Here is a 25,973-nt window from a genome sequence, read left to right as displayed (position 1 = left end):
TCATGCCACACTGCCTTTCTGCGCATCTCTGAGATTCCACCCCTTTCAGCTGTCTGGAAGAATGTGTCTTCTTTAAATCCTTGGTTGTCGGACTTCCATATAGCTCGATTTTCTGATGGTTCTAGGTGTTATGTGTCTTGAGGTCTATCTAGCTGTAATTCTTTCTGTGGTTGCATGAGGAGATGAAGTGTGTCTACCAATGCCTCCATCTTGATTAGAAGCCATATTTGTTTATTATTTTAAAAAACCCAACTTGAAGACATGCTCAGTGATTTTTTTTTTAGAGAGAGTGGAGGGGAGAAAGAGAGAAGGAGAGAAACATTGATATGAAAGAGGTATGTGGGTGTTCTTTATGTTTATATGTAGAAATTATTCCCAAATAAAAAGCCTTAAAAAGTAGAACAACCAGGTTTACTATTTTATTTTGCTCATGATTTTCTGGGTCATGAATGGCTGGCCTGGGTGGCTCTTGCTTGGAATCTGTCATGCAGTTGCAGTCAGTCAAATGGCAGCAGGGGCTGCAGGCATCTCAAGGTTGGGCAGACTGGGTATCCATGTCTCACATGGCTGGCAGTTGATGCTGGCTATTGGCTAGGAGCTCAGCTGGATTTTTTTGGAGGGAGTGGGAAAAGAAGGCAGAAAGAGAGGGAGAGAAACACTGATGTGACAGAGAAACATTGATCAGTTGCCTCTCATTCGCATCCCAACTGGGGATCAAATCTATAACCCAGGCATGTGCCCTGACTGGGAATCAAATTGGTGACCTTTTGATTTTCAGGATGACATCCAACCCACTGAGCCACACTGGTCAGGTCAGCTGGACCTTTGACTGTTTACATGTGGCCTCTCTGGCATGGCAGTCTCATGGTAGCCAAACTTCTTACTTTGTTTCTCCTCGAGCAAGAACAGGTGGAAGGTGCATGGCCTCTTCTGGTCTAGCCTTGGAAGTTATACAGCATCACTTCTGCTGCATTCTGCTGGTTCCAAGAGAGTCGTTAGGTTGTGTCCAAGAACTTGCAGTCCTGTTCCAAAGCTGCCATAAATGCTTACTTACTACATGCCAGGTGTTATTGTGTGTTTTAACTCATTAGACTGTTCCTAAAAAGATCCCCCTCAAGGTAGGTAATCTTAGTATCCTTGCTTTAGAGAGGAGAGGCACAGAGGTTAAGTAAGTTCTCAACATTACACCATTATGGGAAGAGCTAGGATTTGAATCCAGACTGTCTGGCTACAGAGCCCATGGTTTTATCTACTACTGTGTATGTACTCTACATAGAGCTTTGACTCCTGCTACATTCATTTATACTGCCACACACATAGAGATCATCACTTTTCATTCATAATCAGTGGTATGCAAACTCTCAATACTTCCAAAATCATATGACACAATGCTTACCTTCTCAGCTCTGAGTTTTGCATATGTAGTTTCTTTTTTTCCAATTTTTTTGTCTGCCTATATTATTTATTATTCAGGTCTTTTAGGAAGCTTTCCATGACTGCCCAACTCTAGTGCTTCCCCTATGAGTGCACACGCTGCCAGTGCTTAGTAGTTACAGCCCTTATCCTTATGCTTCATACTTTGCCTGTTGTCCCAGCCATCTCTCCCATCAGACTGTAAGTTCCCTGAGGGCAGGGATATTGTTTTGTTTATGATAGGATCCCCAGCACAGTGCCTGGCATGTAGTGTGCAAATAAGTACATCCTAATCTCTCATGCACACTCTCCTCTTATAAGTTGCCATATATTTCTCACACATAAACACAACCACTAAGACACTCTCCTGACACGTATGAAATCTCACATTCACTCTTGTCCCAGGCATGCTCAGTCACTGTGATTTATCTCCCATGGCTCAGACTTTGCCACATTTCTCACACACTGTCACCACTACAAGTTCATCACACACACAATACTGTGACAGAGTTCTAGTCCTCAATCACTGCCACACACTGTTTTTCACATAATCACGGTCACCATCTGTACTCTTAAAACAGGATATTTATTCTCCCACAAATGGAGTTAAGATGACAACAGCGCTATTTTTCACACATGCCTTCACATGCTGTATTTTTCATGCACATAATCCCTGACAATCCCTGACATACACAGAAGACACATTGTCTTCTTTCTACTCTCACTTGACACCCTCTCTCTCACGTACTCACACACACACACTCAAAAAGGGGAGTTAGGGGCCACATCCCGGAGGTCTGAGCCCTGGGTCAGCTCGGGAATCTCAGCTCGGGAATCTCAGCCTAGCCCACTTGGCCCCGCCCCACCACGCCCCTTCATGCATATGCAGCACCTCGGCGTAGCGGCCCGGCCCCCAGACGGCCATTTGTAGCGGCGCTAGAGGCTGCGTTCTCCAGGCGCTACGGAGACGGTGGACTAGCGCGCCCCTCGATCGCTGCTGCTCCGGGTTCTTGCGGTTTCTCCGCTTTTCCCCGCTTTTCCGTGCCTCGGGCAGGACTTGGCCAGCCAGGGCGCTGCGCTGCCGTACGCACCAGTGTTCCCAGCAGCTCCGGGCGCCCGGGACCCCCGCCCGGCTGCTCGCCTGCAGCCCGCCGGCCGCACACGAACCCGGAGCCGGGCCTAGGGCGGGCAGCGGCTCGGCGTGGCCGGGCTGGGCTCCGTGGCGTCCCCATGGCCGCGGCCGGCTGGCGGGACGGCTCTGGCCAGGAGAAGTACCGGCTCGTGGTGGTCGGCGGGGGCGGCGTGGGCAAGTCGGCGCTCACCATCCAGTTTATCCAGGTGCCTGGAGCGGGCCTGCCGTGGGTGTTGGGGGGGGTGGCGGGTGGGAGCTCGCGCTACCTGTGGCGAGGCGGCTGCAGCAACCCCGCCCCAGAGGTGTTGCGGGAAGCTGGGGGCCCGACGGGCTAGGGGCGCGAGGCTGGTTCTTTCCTCGAACCCTATGCCCGCAACACCGTGCTCCTGTCTGGCGCCCTATTCGGCGTCCAGGGAGTCGTGCTTCTAAGGAATGTGGCCGGGAGGGCGGAGCTGGGGGGGTAGGAAGCGCCGATCCACCTTATCGCTCCGGCAGAGGCCCGTGTGCCCTCCGGGAGAGGCAGCCCCACTACGCTGGGCTTCCTGCCTGGAGGGCTGGGCCCGGGTGCGGGGTGTCGGGCGTGGGGTGTCGGGCATGGGGCTGGAGCCTCCAGTGCTTGGTTTTCAGCTGTTCCGGCCACCTCCTGGACCGTAGGTACAATCGTAGTGGCAACTTGGCTTCGGCTCCGCATGGTCTCCCGGTTCTCTGCACACGCTGAGCTATAGCTGCCCGTTTCAACCAGTGCGTTGTTTCTCTTTGTGTGTGTGCTTTTCTTTTAAGTAATCTCTTAGGTAATATGCCCGGGTGGGAGTATGTGATAATGCCCCAGGGAAATGGTGGCTTCTAGGAGGGCATGAATGTTCTCCGATACGGGTGAGACCATCTCCCAAGAATTCCTGGTGCCTTCCTCCTCCTAGCTGTGTTAAGGTAAAGTTTGGGATGGGCCAGACTAGGAGGTGGCTGACCCAGTCGAGCATTCTCTGTCGGTTCCAACCACCCTCTCCCCCACCCCCAGCCCTCTCTGGTAGCTGGAGGCGGAAAGTCAAGGGTTGTAAAAAGGGAGGTGGAATTCTTCATTCTTGGGATTCATTCTTGGTGAGAGGTTTGAGTGATCATTTTTTTGGATTTTTAAAAAGTGAAACCCAGTTATCTCTCTGCTTTTGTCAATATAAAAGGTGTGGTGTATGCTGGGAGAGAAAGAAGGTACCTCATAACAGGTAACAAAGATACTCAGTATATCATGAGTACTGTTAAGAGACTTTGGTGAAATATTTATTTCTGGTTTATGTTCACCCATTTGTTGTCATTTGGGATACTGGAATAGCTTATTTCGTTTTACTTAATGTTTATAGTGACATTAAAATACAGAGTACTAAAACGTAAATGTGGTCGTTACCTTTCATATTGACTAAATGAACAGTAATTGATGTTATGCTATTTCAAGGTAAAAAAACTGCTGCTTAAACCTTTATATCCAGGAAGAGCAGATGTTTATGTAATGGTCATTTACAGTATGCCCATTAGTGGGTTAAAAAAATTACACTAAGAGGTGAGGTTGGTTTAAGTATAGCAGGCTGCAGAATCAGGGATGCTGTCATGTTGCTATTTCCCTAGGGCTAAAGAGAGACTTGAAGTTACTGATGGCAAAGCCAAACAATTTATAACTAACCCTTTCTTTGGGGATTGCAGTTAATGGGGATGAAGGTGTTGTTGAGGAGTGAGGGAGTAATACTGGGTTCCAGTATTAATTAAGAATGTTACCTAAAAGACTTAAACCACAAATATTTTAGTTTTTTTGGGGGGAGGGGCCATCTATATGTATTTGAGCCTGAGTGTAAGTGAATTATTTAATTAAAGAGTTGGAACCTTTTGCTGGCTTTCTAGTGATTTTCTAGAATTCATTTGTTTAATACCTCCTTTATGAATATAAATGGACCTAGGTGCTCTAGATGATATAAAAGAAATAGAGGAGGCATATATGCATCAGGAAGACAGATATTTATACATGGAAATAGTGTGAGCTTTAAGTCATACAGATTTAAGTTCCTGGTCTTGCTCTGTTATTTATTCACTGTGAGAACATCGCTAAAGTAGTTTGCTTCTCTGAGCCTAGTTTTCTCTTTAGTAAACTGGGTTTGATCACACATTCTTTATAATCCTTTATGGGAACCTTCTTGTAGTATGTACTCCGTTGATGGTGGCTATTATTATAAATTTTTATGTGTACAGTTCTGTAACATATTCAAATGCAAAGGGAATTCAGAATCGGGGAAAAGTCAGTTTGCTAAGGGTTGGTTGGTAAAAGTACTATGTGGCCCTGGTGGGTGTGGCTCAGGTGGTTGGAGAGTCTTCTTGTGAACCTAAAGGCTGAGGGTTCAGTCCCTGGTCAGGGCACATATTTAGGTTGCAGGTTGGAGCCCTGGTCCAGGTGTATCTGGGAGCCAGCAGAGCAGTGTTTTCTGTCTCTCTCTCCCTTCCTCCTCCCTCTCTTCCTTCCCTCTGCAAGCAATTAAAAAATGTCCTTGGGTGAGGATTTTAAAAAAGCACAATATAGGGTGGGTAGTGGGGAGAGAGGACATGTCTTGTGTGAATATGGGGAGTTATATATGCTAGCTTTGTGAGAGGAGGCAGGCAGGAGGGGGTGTGGGAAAGGCAGTTGAGTTGGGGCCAGTGAAAGGAAGAAACACAGGCTCTAACTTTGGGGCTCTCTGGAGAGTCAGGAGCCAGACCACCTGGACAGAATTTTAGTTTTGTGTAATCATAGGCCAATTTTACTTAACCTCTCCGCACCTCAGTTTTCCCCATCTGTAAACTGGGGAAATACAAAGTACCACATATCATTGTTGTGTAAACTAAATGAGTTAACGTGTCAAGAGCCTAGAATGGTGTCTAGTACATAGTAAGGCTACAGGCATTACTGCTTTTATTATTGTTATATTAATCTTAGATTATGGAGCTCATGTGACTATCATCTACACTTAATAGAACTGCTGCTTGTTTTCTGACTCCCGGAAAATTGAAATTCATTATGCTTTGATTGTCTAGCATAGTCATTGGAGGACACAGCAGGAGGATAATAACCTTAACAAGCGGAAGTCCATTCTTTTTGGAGGAGTTCAAGATGGCACAAATTGGTTTTTATTTTTTAAGACCCCTGTGATTAAAAAAGTGTTTTGATAGTGTTCAGTATATATTTTTCTATTTTATAATCTTGAGCAGAAAAAATATAGTGAATTTGGGAGTAGAGAAGTTAAAAACAACTGCCTTTAGCCCTGACTGTCTTTAACTTTAGCTTTACCTGTTGTCTTCCATGCTTATGAAGAGCAGCACAGTTAGGAAATGAAGGCAATAATTACTTAATTGAGGTGCCATTTCCTCTTTAAAATGAATATAACATAAAATGTGATAAAATATAAAATATTGCTGTTAAGAGAGTATATGTGTGTACATGACCTCCTTCTTTATGTTCACAGATTTTTGAAAAATGTTTTAAGTTCTCTTGGTAAATGGAATACCTAAATGGTGAATAAACTTTCATTAGGAAATTGTCTTAAACATTGTAGAAAGTGAAGTAGAGAGAACATTTGATATCTGGGTTCTAGGCTTCCCTCCTCAGTTGACAGCGGGGAGTATCTAATCTCCCTACTCTCTTCAAGGCATGTTTCTTCGTGAAACACTGGGTTTAGTTGAACAAATCTGCATCTTTCAAATTCAAGGTTCTTACTTAGTTAACTAGCTGTGTGTTGTTGGTTAAGTTTCTTAGGTTCTCCAAGTGTGTTTCCCTATACGAGAGGGGAACTAATAGTAGTACCTGTAGGATTTTGGGAGAAAATAATATGATACATGCAAATCATTTAACATAGTGCCATCTACAGGGTAAGTAATAATTGTTACTTGGTTTTATTTGCTGTTAACTTCTGTATCTTGTTCCTCCAAAATAAAAATTGTGATTTGTTCATATTTCCTTGACATAAAGGTAAGAGACAAAATCTGGTCTCTTACAGTCTTCAACACCCTCCTCCCCCTTTTCCCATCTTCATAATCCCCTCCTCATGGCCTTGTAGTTCTTAGGTGATGAATTGTGATCCCATTTCCAGTTAGGGAAATTCTTTTTATCAGCTGAGGGTTAATTTTGGGGAATAATGGTGTAATCATTGGGCTTTTGAGTTAATGGTAGTCTACCAGCTCTGAGAAGAGACCAAATGTGTTTTACAGAAATAGAGAAATTTCCCAGTTTCTGTTATTTAAGTATCCTGACTTTAATTCAGCATTTTGTCAGATTTTGAGTTGTATAGGGGGTAGCTGATTTCTCACATACTGAGTTTTAGTCAGTCCTACAACTTGTTAGTCTGGACCTGATGCAGACATTGCTTTTTACCTAAAGTCTGTCCTTTTTTTTTTTTTTTTTAATGATTTCACTTATGGTTTTAGGAACTATTTGATGATTTTATTTATTTTTATAGAGAGGGGAAGGGAGGGAGAAAGAGAGGGAGAGAAATATTGATGTGAGAGAGAAACATCGATTGGTTGCCTCTCGAATGTGCCCTGACCAGGAGTTGAACTGTGACCTTTCACTTGGTGGGGTGATGTACAACCAACTGAGCCACACCAGTCAGGGCTAGATTTCGTCATTTGCTGAATGCTTTTCAGCAGAGATCCTAAAAGAGATTTCAAGACTTAATGTATTTGTGTTCATAGTTAGTTGGTCCACATGGGAAGATTAGGTTCCTGAATTGCTGTTCTGTTGCGACATCTTGAAGACACATCCTACAATTACAAATCATTTAAAATTATTTTTATCTGTGAATTTGAAACTATACTGTAGACTTCTTTTTAGTGTGCAGATTACTGGTTTACATTTTCATAGCAATTTACAAATGAATTCTCAGCATTGAAAAATAAGACATCCCTCCTCAGTGGTGGTGCTTAATAGAGATTTCCTCATTTTGGCAACAGTTGAATTGGTTCTGCTGGCAATTACTAGACACAAGTGCCAGGTACTCAAGGAAGAACGCTGTCTTCTTAGAGAAGGTGACTGCTTTTGTCAGAAGAGAAACGAGGAAATTCTAACCTAGGATTTCTCAAAACTCTTATTTGTTGTAACCTGAGGGATGGGTGTGTGTCTGCCCATCGCTCCTGGGATGCGGAAGCTGCAGGAGTGGAGTGAGGCCACTTCTGCAGAGTACTTGAGAAACCCTGCTTTTGACCGGCAGGCTGGGATGGGACTTTTAATTCGTGTGTTGCTAAAGTGTCATGGGTCTTTCTTAAGCTTTGAAACAAAAGTAGTCTGTTTAATTCCCCTAGGAAAATAAATTGGTAACTTTAAAAGTGGGGGAGGGTAAAGAGACTTTTTTTACAGCTGTATTTTTAAAAAATTTTAACCGTTCTTTTTTCAAAATAAAATCTCTTAAAATTGAAACAGATTACGTGATGCTGCATGAACATTTATCCCCCTTCCCCCTTTTTATTTGGCATGGTAAAATAGGAGAACCTGTAGAATATTAGTTTTACTGTGTCCTCACTGAAAAGTGGTAATGAGTAAAAAACTTTGACGCTGCCTGTAAACAATGTGGAGTTAATAGTTATTGAATCTTCCTGAAAGGTCTTGGTCTTGAGTTACTTTGTAGACCCACTAGTCTGTGTTTGGGGTTGAAATTTAGTTTAAAGTAATGTCCTTGGTAGGCCTCTGATTTCTGTTTTGCAAAGAAATATGTCTCCCAGGTGTTTATGAAAAAGATAAAGATTTATATGTTTATTTTCTTATTTTTTGCCTGGTTCTGAAAGAAGCAAAGAAATATAAGTTGTCAAATTGTGTTATTGGAGATATAATTAGACTTAGTTCCTTGTAACCTTATAAATTATGTTTTATTTTTAGTGTTTTATGAAAACAATGTGATTGTTTATTGGTTACCTAGCAGTAAATAGCATTGTCTTTAGTTTAATTAAAACTTTTATAGTCACAGAATTTGTTGTTTGTATATATTAGTTTAGTATTGCCAACCAACTTTCTTGTCTTCTCATATGGTAATGTTTTTTCCCTAGAAGGAGCTTCTTCACAAATAAATGTTCAGTACTAGAAATATGAATGTAAATGTCAAAATAACACCCAGTGTTGCTTTTTAAAAAAACTTTACCCAGATTTCCCCAGTGCTTACATTTTACCATGTTAGTTTCATCCCGCCCCCTACATATACACACTCTATATATATATATATATACACTGCTTTTTTTTTCTGAATCACTTAAGTTGAAGATAATGCCCCTTATTTTTAAATACCTCCATATAGATTTTCCAAAAATAGGGGCATTTACTTACATAAACACAGTGTATAACTAAAATAAAAAAATACAGTTGACTTATTACTAATCTAATATGCAGAACTTTTTCAGGTTTTTGAAATATCCCCCAAAATGCCCTTTATAGCAAAAGAACATCTCAGATTATACAGTGTATTCTGTTTCCATGTCTTTTAAAATTTGACAGGCAGCTAATTACTGAGATGGCATTTTTAATTCATCTGTTGCTAAAGTGTCATGGGTCTTTCCTAAGCTTTGAAATTAAAGTAATCTAATTCATTTAAGAAAATTAATTGATAACTTTAAAAGTTGAGGAGGGTGGGGAAAGTCTTTGTGTTTCATGACATTGACATTTTTGAAGAGTACAAGTTAGTTGTTTGTAGAGGTTCCTCAATTTGTGTTTGTTTCTTTATGGTTAGATTCAGGTTATACATTTTGGGGGGCAGGAACAACAAAAATGGTTTCTTCTCAGTGCATTATATCAGGAGACATCAGGTACATTTTGATTGGACTATGTATGTGCTTACCTTTTGACTCAATAATCCCAAATTTAGGAATTTATCATGTAGATACATTTCCAACAAGGATGAAAATACACATGCAGGAGGTCACAGCATTGTTTGTGATTAAAATAATTATAAGTAGCCTATAGGATAGGGGAGGGGTTGAATAAGATATGATACAGTCACCCAGTGGAGCATTATATGCAACTATAAGAAGGATGGGAAGGGTCACTATGAACTGGTTGCAGGATATCTTGTTCAGTGAAAAAGAGGAAAATATGAAAGTATCTACTGTACATAATATATTACCTTTTGTATAAGAGAGAAGGGGAAATAAGAAAAAATACATACTGTTCATTGGGATGAAAGCAGCACAGGAAGGAGAAGTTCGAAATTAATGAGGTTGGTTCTTAGAGGTGGGTGGGTGGTCTTGGGGTGGTGACCCTTCTGAGGGTACCTTTCTCACCTTTGGAGCCATGTTAGTGGTGCACGTACTCAGTATATAAACAGCAAACACCAGTAAAATCAAGTGATAAGAAAAAAACACCCTAAGGTAGACTAGATTCTGGAAGGAGTGAACCAGACATTTTTTCAGTGAGTTACATGACCACACTGGAAGGAAGAAGAAGAAAAACTAAGTAACTTTTGAACCTGGTATTTGATCTGTGTCCTTAGGATAAGGACCACCCCCCCATTTCCTCACCGCCCCCCCCAAAAAAGTCCAAACAAACATTGAATCCTAGTTAATAGTTTTTTTCCTTGTCACAGAAGAAAGGGTTTACAATTTTGAAACAATTTTCTATGCTGGGACTAAGCAATAAGTAAATATAATTGTGGAAAATGGAAGCCACATTTTCTGATTGTTGGAGAAGGGAATTATAAATGTGGAAAAGGGGAAGCCTAGAAGGAACACTGATGTTTTATTTGTTAAAAAATTTTTAAAAAACCCTTACCCAGGGACATTTTTATTGATTTGAGAGAGTGTGAGAGAGACACTGATGTGAAAGGGAACCATTGATCTGTTGCCTCCCATAGGGTCCCCAACCTCAGGATCAAACCCGCAGCCCAGGTATGTACCCTGATTAGGAATTGAACCTGTGACCTTTTGGTTTTACAGGATGCCATTCCAACCAACGGAGCCACACTGGACAGGGCAAACTCGGTGATGTTTGATTGGAATTGAAGATATTGGCATGAACTCATGGTTTAAAAGGCATAGGGATAGATATAGAAAGAGATACGTGTGGATACACATACGTACATCTATATATCTTTTTGTCAGTTCTGTCTGCTGAGAGGGCCTAGAAACAGTGGGTACTCCATTAGCAGGGAAAACATGGACAGCCAGATCTTGGTTTCTGAGTACCACCCTTTACTAAAAGGAGCCTTGGTGAGATGACTGGTCCCAGGGCTGGGGCAGGGAAGAACAGGAGACGAGCCTGAAGCGTCTTGTAGTGCCATAAAGGAAAAGAAGTGCTCAGAAAACAAAGTGATGGTGACTGGTCAAAGACGTAACAGTCTGTAAGAACTCCCACTGGCTGACTGCGGGACAGTGTATGATCATCGAAATAAATAAAGATAGTAATTGATAATTGCCCATGAATAAAGAATCTGCGACTCCATAGTGGTAAATCGATGAAGGAGGAAGGAATTTTTAAGGTAGAATTCTGACTAATAGGCATAGAGAAAATGATGGGATTAGAAAATCATCCATTTGGCCGTCATAACAGTTGCATCATAAACGAACGTTAAAGCTATTGGCTGAAAGTTCAAGTAGCTGGAGTATCTGCCCGTAAGATATTATTGATTATCAAGGGGAAAATGATAACCACAGTAGAGAAACCTGGCTGATAATCACCATGAATGTGTAAGCGAAGGTAACATCTCTGGCCCTTGCTTTGGATAATAATAATAAGCAGAGTTTGTTTTACTTGGTTATGCTAACAAGATCAGGTCTTGGTAGTCACTCTAGTTAGCCACTGAATGAAAGTAAGCCTAAAGGCACAAAGTTGAGGCAAAAAGGGGACCAGTTTTCTCTCTGTTTAAGGAGAAAATTTCTGCTTAATTTTGTAGGCAGATGCCTTTCAAGGAAGAGATTGATAAATGTAGTTAGATCAATACAGGTTTTGGCTATGTTCTTTAGTCATTGTACCAATCTTGTTTTTTTTGCTACGTAGATCCCCCCCTCCCCGTATTCTGTGGTGTTCTTTTTAAAGGCTTTATTTATTTATTTTTAGAGGGAGGGGAAGCAGGGGCAGAGGGAGGGGAGAAAGAGAGGGAGAGAAACAGAGATGTGAGAAACTTCAGTGGGTTGTCTGTCCTGTGCACACTGACCTGGAATCAAACCAGTGACCTTTCATTCTGTGAGATGATGCCCAGCCATCTAAGTGAGCCACACTGGTCAGGGCTCTGGGGTGATTTTGCCAGGTAGATTCTCTTTTTTTACTACTCAGATTTACCTTAAAATTGCTTCTTAAAAAAAAAAGATTTATTTATTTTTAGAGAGGGGAAGAGAGGGAGAAAGAGAGAGAAACATCAATGTGTGGTTGCCTCTCATGTGGCCCCCACTGGGGACCTGGCCCACAACCCAGGCATGTGCCCTGACTGGGAATCGAACCTGCGATGCTTTGGTTCACAGCCTGTGCTCAATCCACTGAGTTATGCCAGCCAGGGCTAAAATTATTTCTTTCTTAAATATTTAATTAGAAAATCAGAATAATAATAATGTTTCCAGTTAGGGAAAACAAAGAAGTTTAGCAGTTTTGTTTGCTGTGTTTCCACCCACCTCTTTAGTGTCCTTATTTAAAGCAACTAAAATTGTGTGATTGAATTGTTTTTAAAAGATTGTATTTTTGTGTTTGGCAGTTTATTTTGTTGTTATAATAATAAAAAATAATAGTATGAATCCCTTTCTCATTAAGGATTATTGCTTTTTCCATGTCTATTATTCCAACTGGTTTCAGTGCTTACAGGCAGTCTGCATCAACAAGTTTTTAAATGAATTGTGATTCAAAGGACATTTTCAGGTACTTTTTACTGAGAAAATATCTAAGGTTATGGTTACTTTTGCATGCTAAAGAATGATGTGGCTGGGTATAAAATTATTGGGTCCCAATGCTTTTGTATTAAAACAGTGGAGGTACTGCTTCATTTCTCTTCCATGGCTTGGCCCTTATCAGACTGGTCTCAGGTTTCCACTCTGCAGGAATACCTGGTGTTCTGCTTGTGTACTTGTAGCCTTTTCTTATCATTGGAAATGGAAACAATCAGGAACTAGAAGGTTTTTCTGTTCCCTGTTTTTTCCCTGGGAAACTGTGGAACCCTCTCAGGTCAGGGGAGGTTTTCTTCTCCATTTTGGTATTCACTTTCTCAATTATCTTGTGAAATACCTACCATTTGTGCATTGATTCTCTGAAATCCTTATAACATATTAAGTTAACCAGTGAAAAGGATAAGATAGTATCCATTCTAGAAGAATTTGTCAAATTTGCTTTCTGTCATTGATTTTTTTTTCTTGTATGGCAGAATATGTTTTTTTTTTTTTTAATTTTTTTCTGCCAGATGAAGGGTTGATCTTAGCTGTTCCTGGTGTTGGGCATGAAGAACTAACTGGCCAGCCTTCAGAATTACTGTGGACCACTGAGATTCCCATTCTTTTTTGATGCCAAAGGGCGGATTGATACCAGTGAGCTTTAATTTTTGGAGTATCAGTAGCAGTATTTCAACAAATGTGAAATTCTATTAAGTCTGCTAAGACATTCAGCCACATTTGGGTTTTTGGCTGAGCGGTATAAATTTGGAGAAAGAGAAATGTTTAAAAGGGATAGTTTTCAAGTTTATTATCCTTCAAGTCTAAGCTTTTTGCACTGAGGCAAGTAGAAGAGCCTGGGGGGAGGGTGTGTGTGTGTTGAGCTGTAAAATGCAGATCAAGGCAAAGGTTTTTCTTGCTGGAGGTATAGAAATTGGAATGATCTAGAAGCAAAAGGAGTCCTTTCTTCAGAGAGAGAGAGTGTGTGTGTGTGTGTGTAATCTGAAGTATGGATATTTTATATTGCATAGTGTATTGGTCTTTCATGATTTCATATATCAACTTTTGTTGTATTTTTTCAAAAAAATAAGGGAGATTGCCACCTCTTTCTCATTATCGTACTCTAGGTATTTTATGTGCTATAATTTATATTTTTAAAGGTATTTTGAAGGAATTCTAGTGACAGAATGTTTTCTTAGTTACCATCATCACAAGGTTTAGTATCCGTAATGGCTTTTGGAAAGGCATTATAAAACTGATTTTGCATTGTTTTCTTTAATAAGCAGTCTTATGCTTTTTATCAATTCTAAGATACAGTGGAATCTTGATTCTTGAACTCAGTTTGTTCTGGGAGGCTGTTCGTGAAGTGAGTGAAGTGATTTGCTTGAAAACCAAATTGTTTTTTTCCCATTAGAATTAGTATCAGCAGGAAAGGGTGGTCAGGTTGAGAACAGAGACATTTTTTCTGTGAACGACTTGGTCAAGAACTGAATTGTTCCAGAGGGGAGGTGTTTGAGAACTGAGGTTTGACTATAATTTGCATTTGAGTTTGAGTATCCTCTTAATGTTTGAGTAATTTGAATTTGGTGAAGGATTGAGTTGATCTTCTAAAAATTGCTGGCTTTCCTGGGCTGTGGTCAAAAAATGTGACCTGTAAATTCTCTGCGTTTTGGAACATGAATAATTTTTAATGTAATGGTCCAATATAAAACTGATTTTTGTAAATACTCCAAGAACATGAGGGAAGAAAGGTCATTTATTTGTATCATATAAGGTGCAATGTTTTATACAAATCTATTAAAATGGAATTTGTTGATTGTATTATTCAGACCGTCTATATCCTTCTGTTTTTTCTTGCCTATTTATCCTGTGAAACTGAAATACATTTATCAAATCTCCTATGAGGACCTTTATTTTTTTCTTGCCTTTCTAGTGTTACTTTATTTTGATGTTACATTTTGGGTATATAAAATGTTATGATGATTACATCTTTGTATTTTTTATAATTAGTATCAGTCTTGTGCTGAATTTTACTTGAATTTATCCTGTGATATTAGTGTTACCATTCCTGCTTTTTGCTTGTATGCATTCACTTCATTTGTATGTTTGTTTGTTTGTTTGTTTTTGAGGGGGTGGGGGGGAGAGAGAGAGAGAGAGAGAAAAGAAAGAAATACCGATGTGAAACATTTGATTGGTCTCCTTCCTCATGTGCCCTCCCCGGGGACCAGGCCTCCAAACCTGCAGCCTGGGCATGTGCCCTGACCGGAACAGAACCCGTGACCTTTTGATTTACGGGAGGTTGCTCCAACCAATTGAGCCACAAAGGCCAGGGCGTTTTTTTGATTTTTGTCATTTTGTCATTTTGTGGTAAGCTGTTGTCAACAGTATGCAATATGATCTTTAAAAATCAAGCCTGAGAATCTCTGTTTTTTAGTAGGGGAATTCAGCCCATTTACATTTCTTGTACATGTGAAATTATGTATTTGTAAAATAATTTAGATAACTGTGTTTTTATCTTTTTAAATATTTTTATATTTCATATTTACTTTAACCTTTATGTAGGCTTAATTAAGGTTTTTTAATTGCTTTATTTTCTCTTCATTGAGAGTAGTATAAGACATTATTTTAAAAATGGAGGTGGTTTCTGAGCAACTTTACTCCTTGTGGTTGCCTTATAAAATTGAACACCACAGCTGCCATGTTTTTGTTTTTTAAAAAGGTGTCCGAGACCTGGAAAAATTCATAGACTGCTTATCTGAGAAAAAGCAGCTTGAAGTAGTTAGTGTAAAGTCACCTGCAAGTCAAGTATAAAATCCTTGCCAGCCAAGACATTTGGGTCTTGGTTCATCCACTGTGTAACTGTCTTTAGACAAGGCAACCATTCTATGTTTGGTTCACTTCAGCGTTTTCATTTTAAATGCTGTGAACACTAGAATGTTTACAAGTGAAACAAATATTTCAGTAGAAAAATTTAGAGATTTGGAATGTTTTGCCTAAGTGCCTGCCCCTTTGCTATATTTATACATTTTATTCTTGTTTAGATTTTAATAATAATAGACTGGGCATACCTTGGTTACATAGAAGTAAGCATGAATCAAATATCTGTTAGTATGTGTTTATCGCGACGGTTAGGTCTTGAGCAAGACATAGGAAATAGTTGGAAATAAAAAGGTCTTAGGAACGAGGAGTGGTATCTGTTACGGTTCCGTAGCAGCTAGTTACCGAAGAGGACAGATAGCTGTGTTTTATAGTTTCTCTGGAGTTAAAAGGTTCTGTATATGTGACATGTGCATATTCGAATCTTGAGTTTTTTTGAAGTTTTAGCAGTTGATCCATAGCATTCAGTCTTATTCAGAATAATCTTTACAGAAGATAGTCCCATTTTAATTTTTCTCTGAAAATTCTGACTCAGGAAATGTAAAACAGCCTAAGAGTGAGGTCTAAAGATTTATTACTCTCGTTTTATTTCCTAGTGCATTTTCTCTTACTGTCTTGTTTTCGGTTAAATGATGACATGTGGTTGAGATCAGAACAATCAGTTTGTTAGCTGAAAGGAAAAGAACAGTAAGCAAGTAATGGAGTCAAACTGCAAAGGAAGGTTAGTTATAGATGTAGTACTAAGTTTCGGAAATCTTGTGGGGAAGATATGTGACTTAAATTTGTAATTTGGGCCCTTTTGCCCCTGAACTTGTGCCAGTTAAATGAAGTAGGGAAATCCACCTCATGCAGGTAGATGCATGTATGCAAGCACGCACAGGGTGTATAAACTGAGGAAAAAGTGAACCTAAGGTTTGAAAAGGATTCGTGGGTTTTAGAAATAAAAAATTGGAAATAAAATAGAAAACAAAGGTGTAGTTCTGGTAATTTAGTAACTGCAGACATTTAAATGGATGGTTGTAGTAGCTTAATTGAGTACTATAAGAATTTATTATTTTCTGGTATTAGCATGAAATTTCCATGCCAACCACTTGGTTTGAATTACTACTTTTTAATATCCAGTTAGTTAATGTTAAAATTTTCTTATAGCCTCTGCATTGTTTTATTTTAAAGTACTTTTCATTCAGTTCAAAGGTAAGAATGGAGTAGGGATTGGTGAGGTTGCAAGTTAGTAATTCAAACTTCATCAAATGTTTGGTTTCTGGGATTACTTCCGTACTGTTACGAAGTTTGGTTCTATGGTTTAGCAGGTGCTACAGTGGTGTGGAAAACTTTGACTTCTGTTATGTACTATTACATTGTGATTCTCAGTTTTTAATTTTACACTTGAAGACACAATCTGATGTTTTGTTTTATTCTCCTTCCTCAAATCATTGTAAATCATGTAGTTGGTTAGATTTCTTTGTAGCAGTTTCAGGAAGGCGCCATTGACTGTGTTGGCTAGTCAAATGAAGTTGTCTGACATGGGTTGCTTTAGTTTGTGGTTTTAGATGAACAGTACATAGTACACAGCTGTTGCTTCAACAGCTTTGTTCCAGCTGTCTTACTGGTCTGTCACAAAATACCCTGCATTCCTTTTTTTTTTTTTTAATGGAAACCCTTGTAATATTCTATTAAAGTAGATCCTAATAATTACTTTAATGACTTACTTTTATGCCTGTCAATAGTTATTTATTCAGAACAGTGCTAAAATGGATTATGACTAATAGATTTAAACCTTGTATTTATACTTTTTACTATTAATTAAAGTTGCAGTTGTGTAAATTTATAAAAGACGAGTTAAGTGGTTAACATTGAAAAAGGCACCAAACTTAATATCCCCAGGTAAGTAGTTGTTATCTGGGTAATGAAATTGTCATCTTCTAATTTCTTATTTTAACCTTGAGTTTGCATTAATTCATTTTTTTTAAGAGAGAGGGGAAGGAAGGGACAAAGAGAAGAGTTTCTATTAATTACAGTAGAATTGTAAGGTGAAAAAGCCATAATGGTGTAATTATAAAACCTGTATAGGTAGATTTTAGTTTGTGGGTTTTTTTTTAAATTTTAATTTATTTATTTTTAGAGAGGGAAGGGAGGGAGAAAGCGAGAGAGAGAAACATCCATGTGCCGTTGCTGGGGGCCGTGGCCTGCAACCCAGGCATTTGCCCTGACTGAGAATAGAACCTGCGACATTTTGGTTCGCAGCCCGTGCTCAATCCACTGAGCTACGCCGGCCAGGGCTAGTTTGTGTTTTTGATAAGGTGGTTAGACTTCAATTGATTTTCCTATCCTGTATAGTGACTGAATTATAATACTAAAGGTTTCAAGTTTTGTTTGTTTAACTAAGGATAAGCAACAGGGACCTCTGAAGAATATTTTGAATCAATAATGACTAAGGTACAACGTCTGTCCAGAAAAAGTCTAGCCACTGTTAATATAAAGAGAATGGTTTGTACTACTGCAGTGTAACCTGGCAGCCAAGGAGAGTGGACTGGAATGTGCATGTGTGAACAATGACAACTTTACTGTACTAGTCAGTAGGGGTGGTAGATGCCACTGAGTGAGCATGTGTACTGTGTGGCTGGCACATTGAAAATGACTGAATGAGTACAGCAATGAATCTGCATCAAATTTTGCATTAAGTTTGAACATTCCTCCACAGAAACTATTAGGATGACTCGGAAGGCTACAGCTATGGGTAACTGGTGATTGGCAGCTTCATCACAACAATGCAGCCACTCATGTATCACCTCTCCTGCAGAGTTTTTAAGGAAAACATCCAATCACCCAGGTGACTTAGTTTCACTACAGCCCAGATTTGGCACCCCAAGACTTCTGGCTTTTCCCAAAACAAAAAAATTACCTTTGAAAAGGAAGAGTCTTCAGACCGTAAATGAGATTCAGGAAAATATGACAGGGTAGCCTGATGGTGATTGCGAGAACTGTGTGAGGTCCCAAGGTCCATACTTTGAAGGGGACTGAGGAGTCATTGTCCTGTCTTCTTCAATAAATGTCTCAATTTTTCATATTGGCTGGATGCCTTCTGGTTAGACCTCATATATTGAGCATTTTCTGTGCATTAGACACCATGGAAAAGCTTAATAAGCATTGCCTTATTTAATCTTTACAATTTATTAAATCTTTTTTACAGATAGGGAAACTGAGGCTCACACTTTAAATGTTGTTCAAGGTCTCATAACATAAGACTTGAATCTATATTTTCTGATTACAAAATGCCAGAGAAATATACTCCTTTGACCCTTCAACATTTTTTAAAAATATAAAATACTTATTTTAAACATTTATATATTTACCTATCTACCTATCTAGGTACCTACCTACCTACCTACCTACTTACCCTCCTACCTTCCTTAATAATGAAGGCTTTGTCTAAGTTTTTCTTCTTTTAAAAAAATGCTTAGGTTCTTGGGATGTTTTCCATTTAGTTGAAAAATTAGGAGAGCTGGGATGAGCAGGGAATGAAGTTTTGTTGAAAGCATCCCTTTACATCCTTTGTTCCTCCCTCCTGCCTCCCTGTGATCATTTCTCATACTCCTACCTGCATTTGCTGCTCTGGGGCCGCTGCTCTTTCCCCACCTGGCAACCCCCAGAAACCTGCCTTGGAGCTATTGGTAATCCGTGCTGTCACACAGTGTGCTGGGGAAACACGGTGATCACACTTAGTCACAGTCTGTGTGAAAAGGACATTCCTTTATGAAATGTCCTTTCTAGCTGACTAATTCTTAGTCATCTTTCTAGATGCTGATAAGGCATTTATTTCCAATGAGCCTTTCCTGAGGAATGTCCATACTGGACTAGGTGCCCCACCCATGTGCTTCCACAGTATCCTCTGCATTTTTTTTTTTCTTCTTGAAAGTAAGTTGTGGAAGTGATAGTCCTTCGGTGTTTAATTCCTGAAGATCAAAGAAAGTCTTCTATATATAGTACAGTTGTCAAAATTAGGAAATTACAATGTTATTATCTAACTTAACTCAAACTTCACCAATTGTTACAATAATGCCCTTTATAACAAAAAAAATTTATGGAGGGGGGTCCAGGATACAATCCAGGATTGCGTGTTGCACTTATTTTTCATGTCTTTTTAGTCTCAAAGTTATTTGTAAAATATCCCACAATTTGGATTATCTGATATTTTCTTATTAGAATCAGATTGTGTGGTTTTGACAGAAATGGCACAAAAAGAAAAGCCTCCAGTACGTGATATCACAGGGCATGTTAAATTCCCCATTGGCGGTAATGTAAAATCTGATCACTTAGTTATCTGCTAAAAAATTAGTAATTTTCCCTTTGTAATTAATAGATATTTTGTGGGTGGAGATACTAAGGCCAGGTTAATAAGTAGTTATTTTGGGTTAATAAGAGCCTTTGGGGTTGGGCCTCTTTCTCTTCCTTCCAACTCCTCATTCTCCCTTGTTTCCTCATTTTTTTCTGTTACATTTATTGTCTCTAATTCGCATTTTGTGAAAAGAATGTTTTTTGATGCCCTTGAAGAAGGCTTGCATCATATTTTCTTTAGGGCAAAAGCTCCCGGTTACTACATTAAAAAAAAATCAGTAAAAGGATCTATATTTTCTTGGCCTTGGATTCTTTATCTGTAAAATGAAGGGGCTGAAATAGATCTTGTCTAAGATCCTTTTGGATTCTAAAGTCCTATATGGCACGTGAGTTTGAGTTTTAAAAAGTTAATTAGATTGTTGTATCTTACTTGACCTTTTTTAAAATAAGGTTTTGAAAAGGTTTTTACATATTTTTGTGTGGTATGTGGATGTCTCATACTTGTAAGAGAACTGTCCTTCCTTGGACTGGGGTCAGGGTGTTTTTCACACCTAGATAGTGCCGCCTCCCAAGTTGGAAGACAGAGTGATTTTCTTCTCTTTTGATGGGACAGGGGTGGGAGTGGGGGACTCATTCCCACAGCAGTCATTAAAGAAGTTCTGTAATTCTTAGAGTGTTCTGAATTGTTTAAAACAAAAAAAAGGGGGGGGACAATTCTGTCCATGCTGTTTATTACCTTGAAAAGCATGATTTATGTATAATTTCTTCTGCAGGGTTTTACAGTTTCTAAAGAAGTGAGAATCTTGACTCAGTGTAGAATTTAGAACAAATTATTCAGTCGTAGAATTATTTCATTATAAACAGCCTGAGTCAACTGTGATTTCAACATTGTTAATTTTGAGTTCTGTAGTAAAAGCGTTAGGTTATTTAATGAATTATAAAAAATTAATTTGGGCACACTTTAACTTTTTTAAGTAATTCTTAAGAATTTTTTATGACTAGCACTTACTTTTTATGATTTACATTTGTGTAATACGTTAGTTTTCACAGAACTTTTGTGTGAGTGATTTCCTTCTGTACCATCAAGGACCCTTTATGGATTGGAAGGCAGTGTGACATTGCCATGGTCATTGTTATTTCCATTCTTTACATCACAGGTGGCAAACACAAGGCCCGAGGTGGGGCCGAATCCAGCCCTCCACCTTGTTTTATCCACCCCAGCTCCTTGTTTCTACCCGGCGGCAGCACCAAGCTCCTTGCTGGTAGTTAAGGAGCAGTTACATTTATACAGCCCTAAAATTACATTGGGCCCTTTGAAGGCAACCAGCCCTTTGAAGGCAACTGTGAGGCTGATGTGGCCCCCCAGTGAAAATGAATTTGACACATCCCTGCTCTACATGAAGAAATGGAGGCTTGGGAAGAAATGATTTGCCCAAGGTCCTATGACAAGTACACAGTGAAGCTGGGATTTATTTATGTTGGTTTCCTGACTCTTTAAAAACATTTTTATTTATTTATTTATAAATTTTTGTTATTATCTTTTTAGACTTTATTTTTAGAAAGGGGGCAAGGGAGGGAGAGAAACATTGATGTGAGAGAGAAACATCCATTGGTGGCCTCTTGCATGGGCCCCACATGAACCCACAGCCCAGGCACTTGCCCTACCCAGGGCTCAAACCAATGAGCTTTTGTTTTGCAGAACAATGCCCAACCAACTGGGCCACACTGGTGGGACGCTTTCCTGATTCTTAAAATAGAGAATCTTCTTACTACAGAATTATGAATGTTAAATTGGAACTTACTAGAGGGGAACCGACAAGAGCAATATAGATCCTTTTAATGAGTGAAATTCTATTATGTGACTAGAGCACTGAATAGGGGAGGGGAAAGAGAGGGAAGAGTAACTGAGGCTTCATCAGAAACTCCTTTGATGACATGATATGTTTCTATGAAAATTGTTAATGATGGTGACTGATGAAGAAGTTAGTATGGGGCCAAAGATTTGTCATGGCATCCTCTCTCTAAAATGTAGCTGAAGCCCTGACTGATGTGACCCTGTTGGGTAATGTCCCGAAAGGCGAGCGGTTGCCCAGCAGTCACCAGTTAGGTGCCCGGTCAGGGCACATGCCTGGGTTGTGGGTTTGGTCCCCACTTGGGGCGCCTGCCAGAGGCAACCTAATGATGTTTCTCACATCCATGTTTCCCTGTGTTCTCTCTCCTTTCCCCTCTCATTAAAAACAGATAAATAAAATCTTTGGAAAAATAAAGAATAAAATGTAGCTTAAGAAGATTGGGGTATCTGTTTTACAAATCACTGTTGTGTAAATGCCCGAGGATGACAAACACCAAATTTAGGTATTGATTACCTCGAGGTGGGGAGGCCAAGGAGGGGGAGGTGTATTGTCGAGGGACATATAAATGCCTAGAATCATATTGCTGATGTTTTATTTCCTATATTGGGAGTTAGGCATACATAATCTTAATTTTTCTTCATAACATTTTCTAAGATATAGTTAATTAACAATAATGTACTCTGAATTGACTGGAAACTTGAGCCTTTCATTTGGTGTTCAAGGTATCTTGACTTGGTTGACCAGACACAAGTGTGTTCTTTAGGGGTTTTCCTCCAGGGTGGGAAACTCTTTTTTTTTTTTTCTTTGCCTATTCAAACAACAAATAAAACTTGAGTACAATACTTATTACAGTAAAAAGTTCATATTTGTGAGTAAAACTGTTTCTCGTGAATGTGTATCAGTCTATGCATTGTGATTTGCTTTTAAAATTACTATATATACACAGTTTCTAAAGCTTTCTCCAAAGCAGTTATTTGATTTCATCTTGGTGGTTACAGGAACTGATGATTAATTTTGCCTTAAATTTCCTGTATGAAGAAGTGATACCTTTAACTTTTCCCAGCACAAAATTCGCAATACTATTTGTAGATATACAAAATAAGCGCTCACATAATGTGGTTTTAGGTAGGTGTGAGCATGGATTGAGAGAAAATCTAGAATATAATATACTAGACCTGTGCTCTGTGCTATACTGTTGACATTTTTGGGTCATAAAATTTACTTATTTATAATGTAAATGGATAACTTTTGAACTGAGAACATTTTCATCAAGAACTGATTTTGTGTGTGGGGGGGCATTTAGAAATATATACTTAATTTAAAAATGTGCTACCTATTTGGTGGCCTTGCGAATGATGGGACTTTTATATTCAAGTTTGGATGATCATGGGATTAGGAAAAATGTTGTTGGTAGTTGTTCATCTAAGAGCTTTGCCTTTATTTGTGTAATTCTTATTTTTGGAGAGGTAAAATGTGAGTGAGAAGGAATTCTGTGTACTTTAATGTGAAAGTGTGTACAGTTGCTAATTTCCTCAGTAAAGGAATTGATTGAAAACATGATTTAAGGGCATCTTTAGATTTAAGGGCATCTTTAGAAAACGTGTGCTTTAGAGGAAGTGAGTGGGGTGGGCTGGGTGGGTAAGAGACAGAAGGTTGGGGAAGGTGGAATAAATTGTTTTTTAAATGACAATTTTGGATCTTATAATGCAGTTGATAAAGAACTTTGTTTTTCTATAACATAACATTTTAAGATACCAAGAATTACAAATGAGGATTGTATCAGGACTTTGTAGACCATATTGATTTTAATATAATCCCTAGAATATCCATTTAATAATAATATATACATACAAGTATAATGTAGTTTATTTCCTTAGTTGACAAAGTTTCCTGTGTAATTTAAGCATATCAGGTAGGCCTGATTAGTTTAAAAATTCTCTTTTGTAAGGAGAAAAATATTTTGAGGTGTTCCAGAGGCCCACTGTGTTACCTGCCACGTTGACTGAAATGGCAGCAGTTGCCGGAGAAGTTGGACCTCAGTTCCTAAGTTCGGCAAAGAAAGAGTTCAGAGACAAGAACTCAAATTATAGGAGAAAGTTTATTTAGAAAGTTCCAGAGGTAGTAAACGGGAGCCCTAGAAGAAATGGGCTAAGGAAACTAGTTATAGAGGCAAAAGAAGGGGCCCTGGGAGCTTAAAAATGTACACTCAGAAGATTTGAGTAGACGTGCTCTGGGGAGAGAGGGAGGGTCACCCTGGTTTTTGATTTCAGAGGTTTGAGTATCTCCGTTTAGGGGAATTACCTGTGAATTAGGTACAAATTGGGGGCCCCCTGCTGTTTTTGGATGGATTCTGAATGTTGTCCAAGGACTGGACTCTTGTGGTATTGATTTTTGAGGACCTTCAAGTGTTTTGCTTCTGGCATGGTTTAATTTTATAGGTTTTCTTTCTCTTGCGTCTTCTCAAAAGCAGAGCTATTCTTCCAATTCCCAGTGGCAAGTGGAAACTGTGGTCCATTAAGACGTTTCTTATAAAAGAGAATTTGGAAAATGTTCTACGTGCCGGGGTTTTTAACCTTTTTTGTACACAGTACTCTTGGCAATTTGGTGGAGTCTATGGACTCCTCAGAATACTGTTTTTTAAATGTGTAAAATAAAAGGCACGGTATTATAAAGGAGACCAATTGTGTTTAAATGCAGTTGTCAAAATGTTAAAAACAAAAGTCTTTCTATTTAACTTGTGTTGAGTGTAAATCCTGTTCCGAATGATCTGCAACCACTGTTGCATAAAGTGTCTGTGATCTCTGTGGGTCAGCCACAGATACTGACTGCTGCAGTGGTTTATTGAAGAAAATGCTAAATTTCAGTTAGAGATTAATGAGAAAATATTTCTGTCCCTCCCACATTTTGAAATTTTAGTCCCAAGAGTCCTTTTTTTAAAATCCAGTGGGAAGAAAAATTAAGGATTTGGAGCCGAATGATTATGGGATTGAGCCTCATGTTCACTACTTACTACTATCTACATACTTTTGCAGCTCTGAGCCTTAACTTCCTCCCTGATAGGGTAATAGCACTGTGGAATTGCAACATATTATATACCAAGAATACCTGCAAAAAGCTAGAATCCCACAGGTACCATTACTATCTCCACCTATTGTCGCAATGTACTGGTATTGTCATTTCGCCAGTTTGAGTGAAGCATGAAAACCTTACCTCCCTTTCCATCCCTGTACTCTCTCCTGTTTATAATATAATTATTTTAAGTATTTCCTCTACAGACATATAGAACCATATTAGACATTATTATGATTTTTGCTTCAACTGTCAAGCATACTTTAGACAATTGAAGAGAAGGAAAGCATTCATATGTATCCACATTGTTGCTGTTCTTCCCAAGATTCCTTCTTTTATTAATTCCTTTCTGTTTAGAGTAAATCCACGGGTAACAAATTCTCTTATATTTGCTTTATCTTCATTCCTGAAGGCTGTTTTTTTGGGAGGGGTATAGGTTCTGGGTAATAATTCTTTTTGATTAGCACCTGAAAAATTGTGCCACTTCTGGTCTTCATGGTTTCTGATGAGAAATGTGCTATTTTTCTCATTGTTCTTCCCCTATAAGTAAGGTGTTTTTCTCTGTCTGCCTTCAAAATTTTTTCTTTGTCTTTAATTTTTAGAAGTTTAATTATGATGTGTCTTGGTGTGGATTTCTTTGGGTTTTTTCCATGTTAGTTTTGCTCAGTTCCTTGAATGTATGTATGTGTAGGTTTCTGTCTTGCCAAATCTGGGAAATTTTTAGCTGTTATTTCTTCAAGTACTTTTTCAGCCCCACCCTCCTTGTCCTCTCCTTCTGCACTGTGATGATATGAATGTTTGATCTTTTGTCAGAGTCCCACAGGGCCTTGAGGCTCTGCTCATTTTTTTTTTTAAGTCTATTTCTCTCTGTTTTGCAATTGGGTAATTTTTGTTGTTCTGTATTCCCATCCATTGATTATTTCTTCTTCCTTTTCATCTGCCATTGAGACCATCCTCTGAGCTGTTTGTTTTGGCCATTCTATTTTTCAGTTTTAATTTCCCATTTGGTTCTTTATAAACATACTTGTTTGCCGAGATTTTGGTTTATTTTGCTGAGGTTTTTTTCCCCCCACTTATTTCCAGTGTGTTTGGATTTGCTGAAACGTTTTTATAAGACCGCTTTAATGACTTTGTCAGATGATTCTGACATCTCTGTCATTTCTCTGTTGGTGTGTATTCATTTGTCCTTTTTTAAAAAAGATTTTATTTATTTATTTTTAGAGAGAGGGGAAGGGAGGGAGAAACGGAGGGAGAGAAACATCAATGTGTGGTTGCCTCTCATGTGGCCCTCACTGGGGACCTGGCCATCAGTCCAGGCATGTGCCCTGGCCGGGAATCCAACCGGCGACCTTTTGATTCACAGTCCACACTCAATCCACTGAGCTACACCAGCTAGGGCATTTGTCCTTTTTGTGTCATTCAGTTTGAGATCTTCCTAGTTCTTGGATTTTCTGTTGAAACCTGCA

The 25,973-nt window shown here is 39.0% G+C and overlaps 1 protein-coding gene and 1 long non-coding RNA gene across 2 annotated transcripts in view; both read left to right on the top strand.

The window, feature by feature from the left end:
• The first annotated feature begins 2,328 nt into the window (after positions 1–2,328).
• Positions 2,329–25,973, top strand: part of RRAS2 (RAS related 2) — a 76,684-nt gene continuing 53,039 nt past the window's right edge. The window contains exon 1 of the mRNA XM_028516986.2: positions 2,329–2,751. Coding sequence (XP_028372787.1) covers positions 2,644–2,751 — 108 coding nt within the window. The 5' untranslated portion in view covers positions 2,329–2,643. The remainder of the gene's footprint in view (positions 2,752–25,973) is intronic.
• LOC118501298 lies at positions 4,366–25,496 on the top strand. Its single transcript, XR_004903925.1, has 4 exons — positions 4,366–4,377; positions 7,244–7,250; positions 15,904–15,911; positions 23,351–25,496. It is a non-coding gene; the product is annotated as an uncharacterized LOC118501298 (long non-coding RNA).

This window comes from Phyllostomus discolor, chromosome 6 (genome assembly GCF_004126475.2).
Source record: "Phyllostomus discolor isolate MPI-MPIP mPhyDis1 chromosome 6, mPhyDis1.pri.v3, whole genome shotgun sequence".
NCBI lineage: Eukaryota > Metazoa > Chordata > Mammalia > Chiroptera > Phyllostomidae > Phyllostomus > Phyllostomus discolor.
This window is presented reverse-complemented; position numbering and strand designations above follow the sequence as displayed.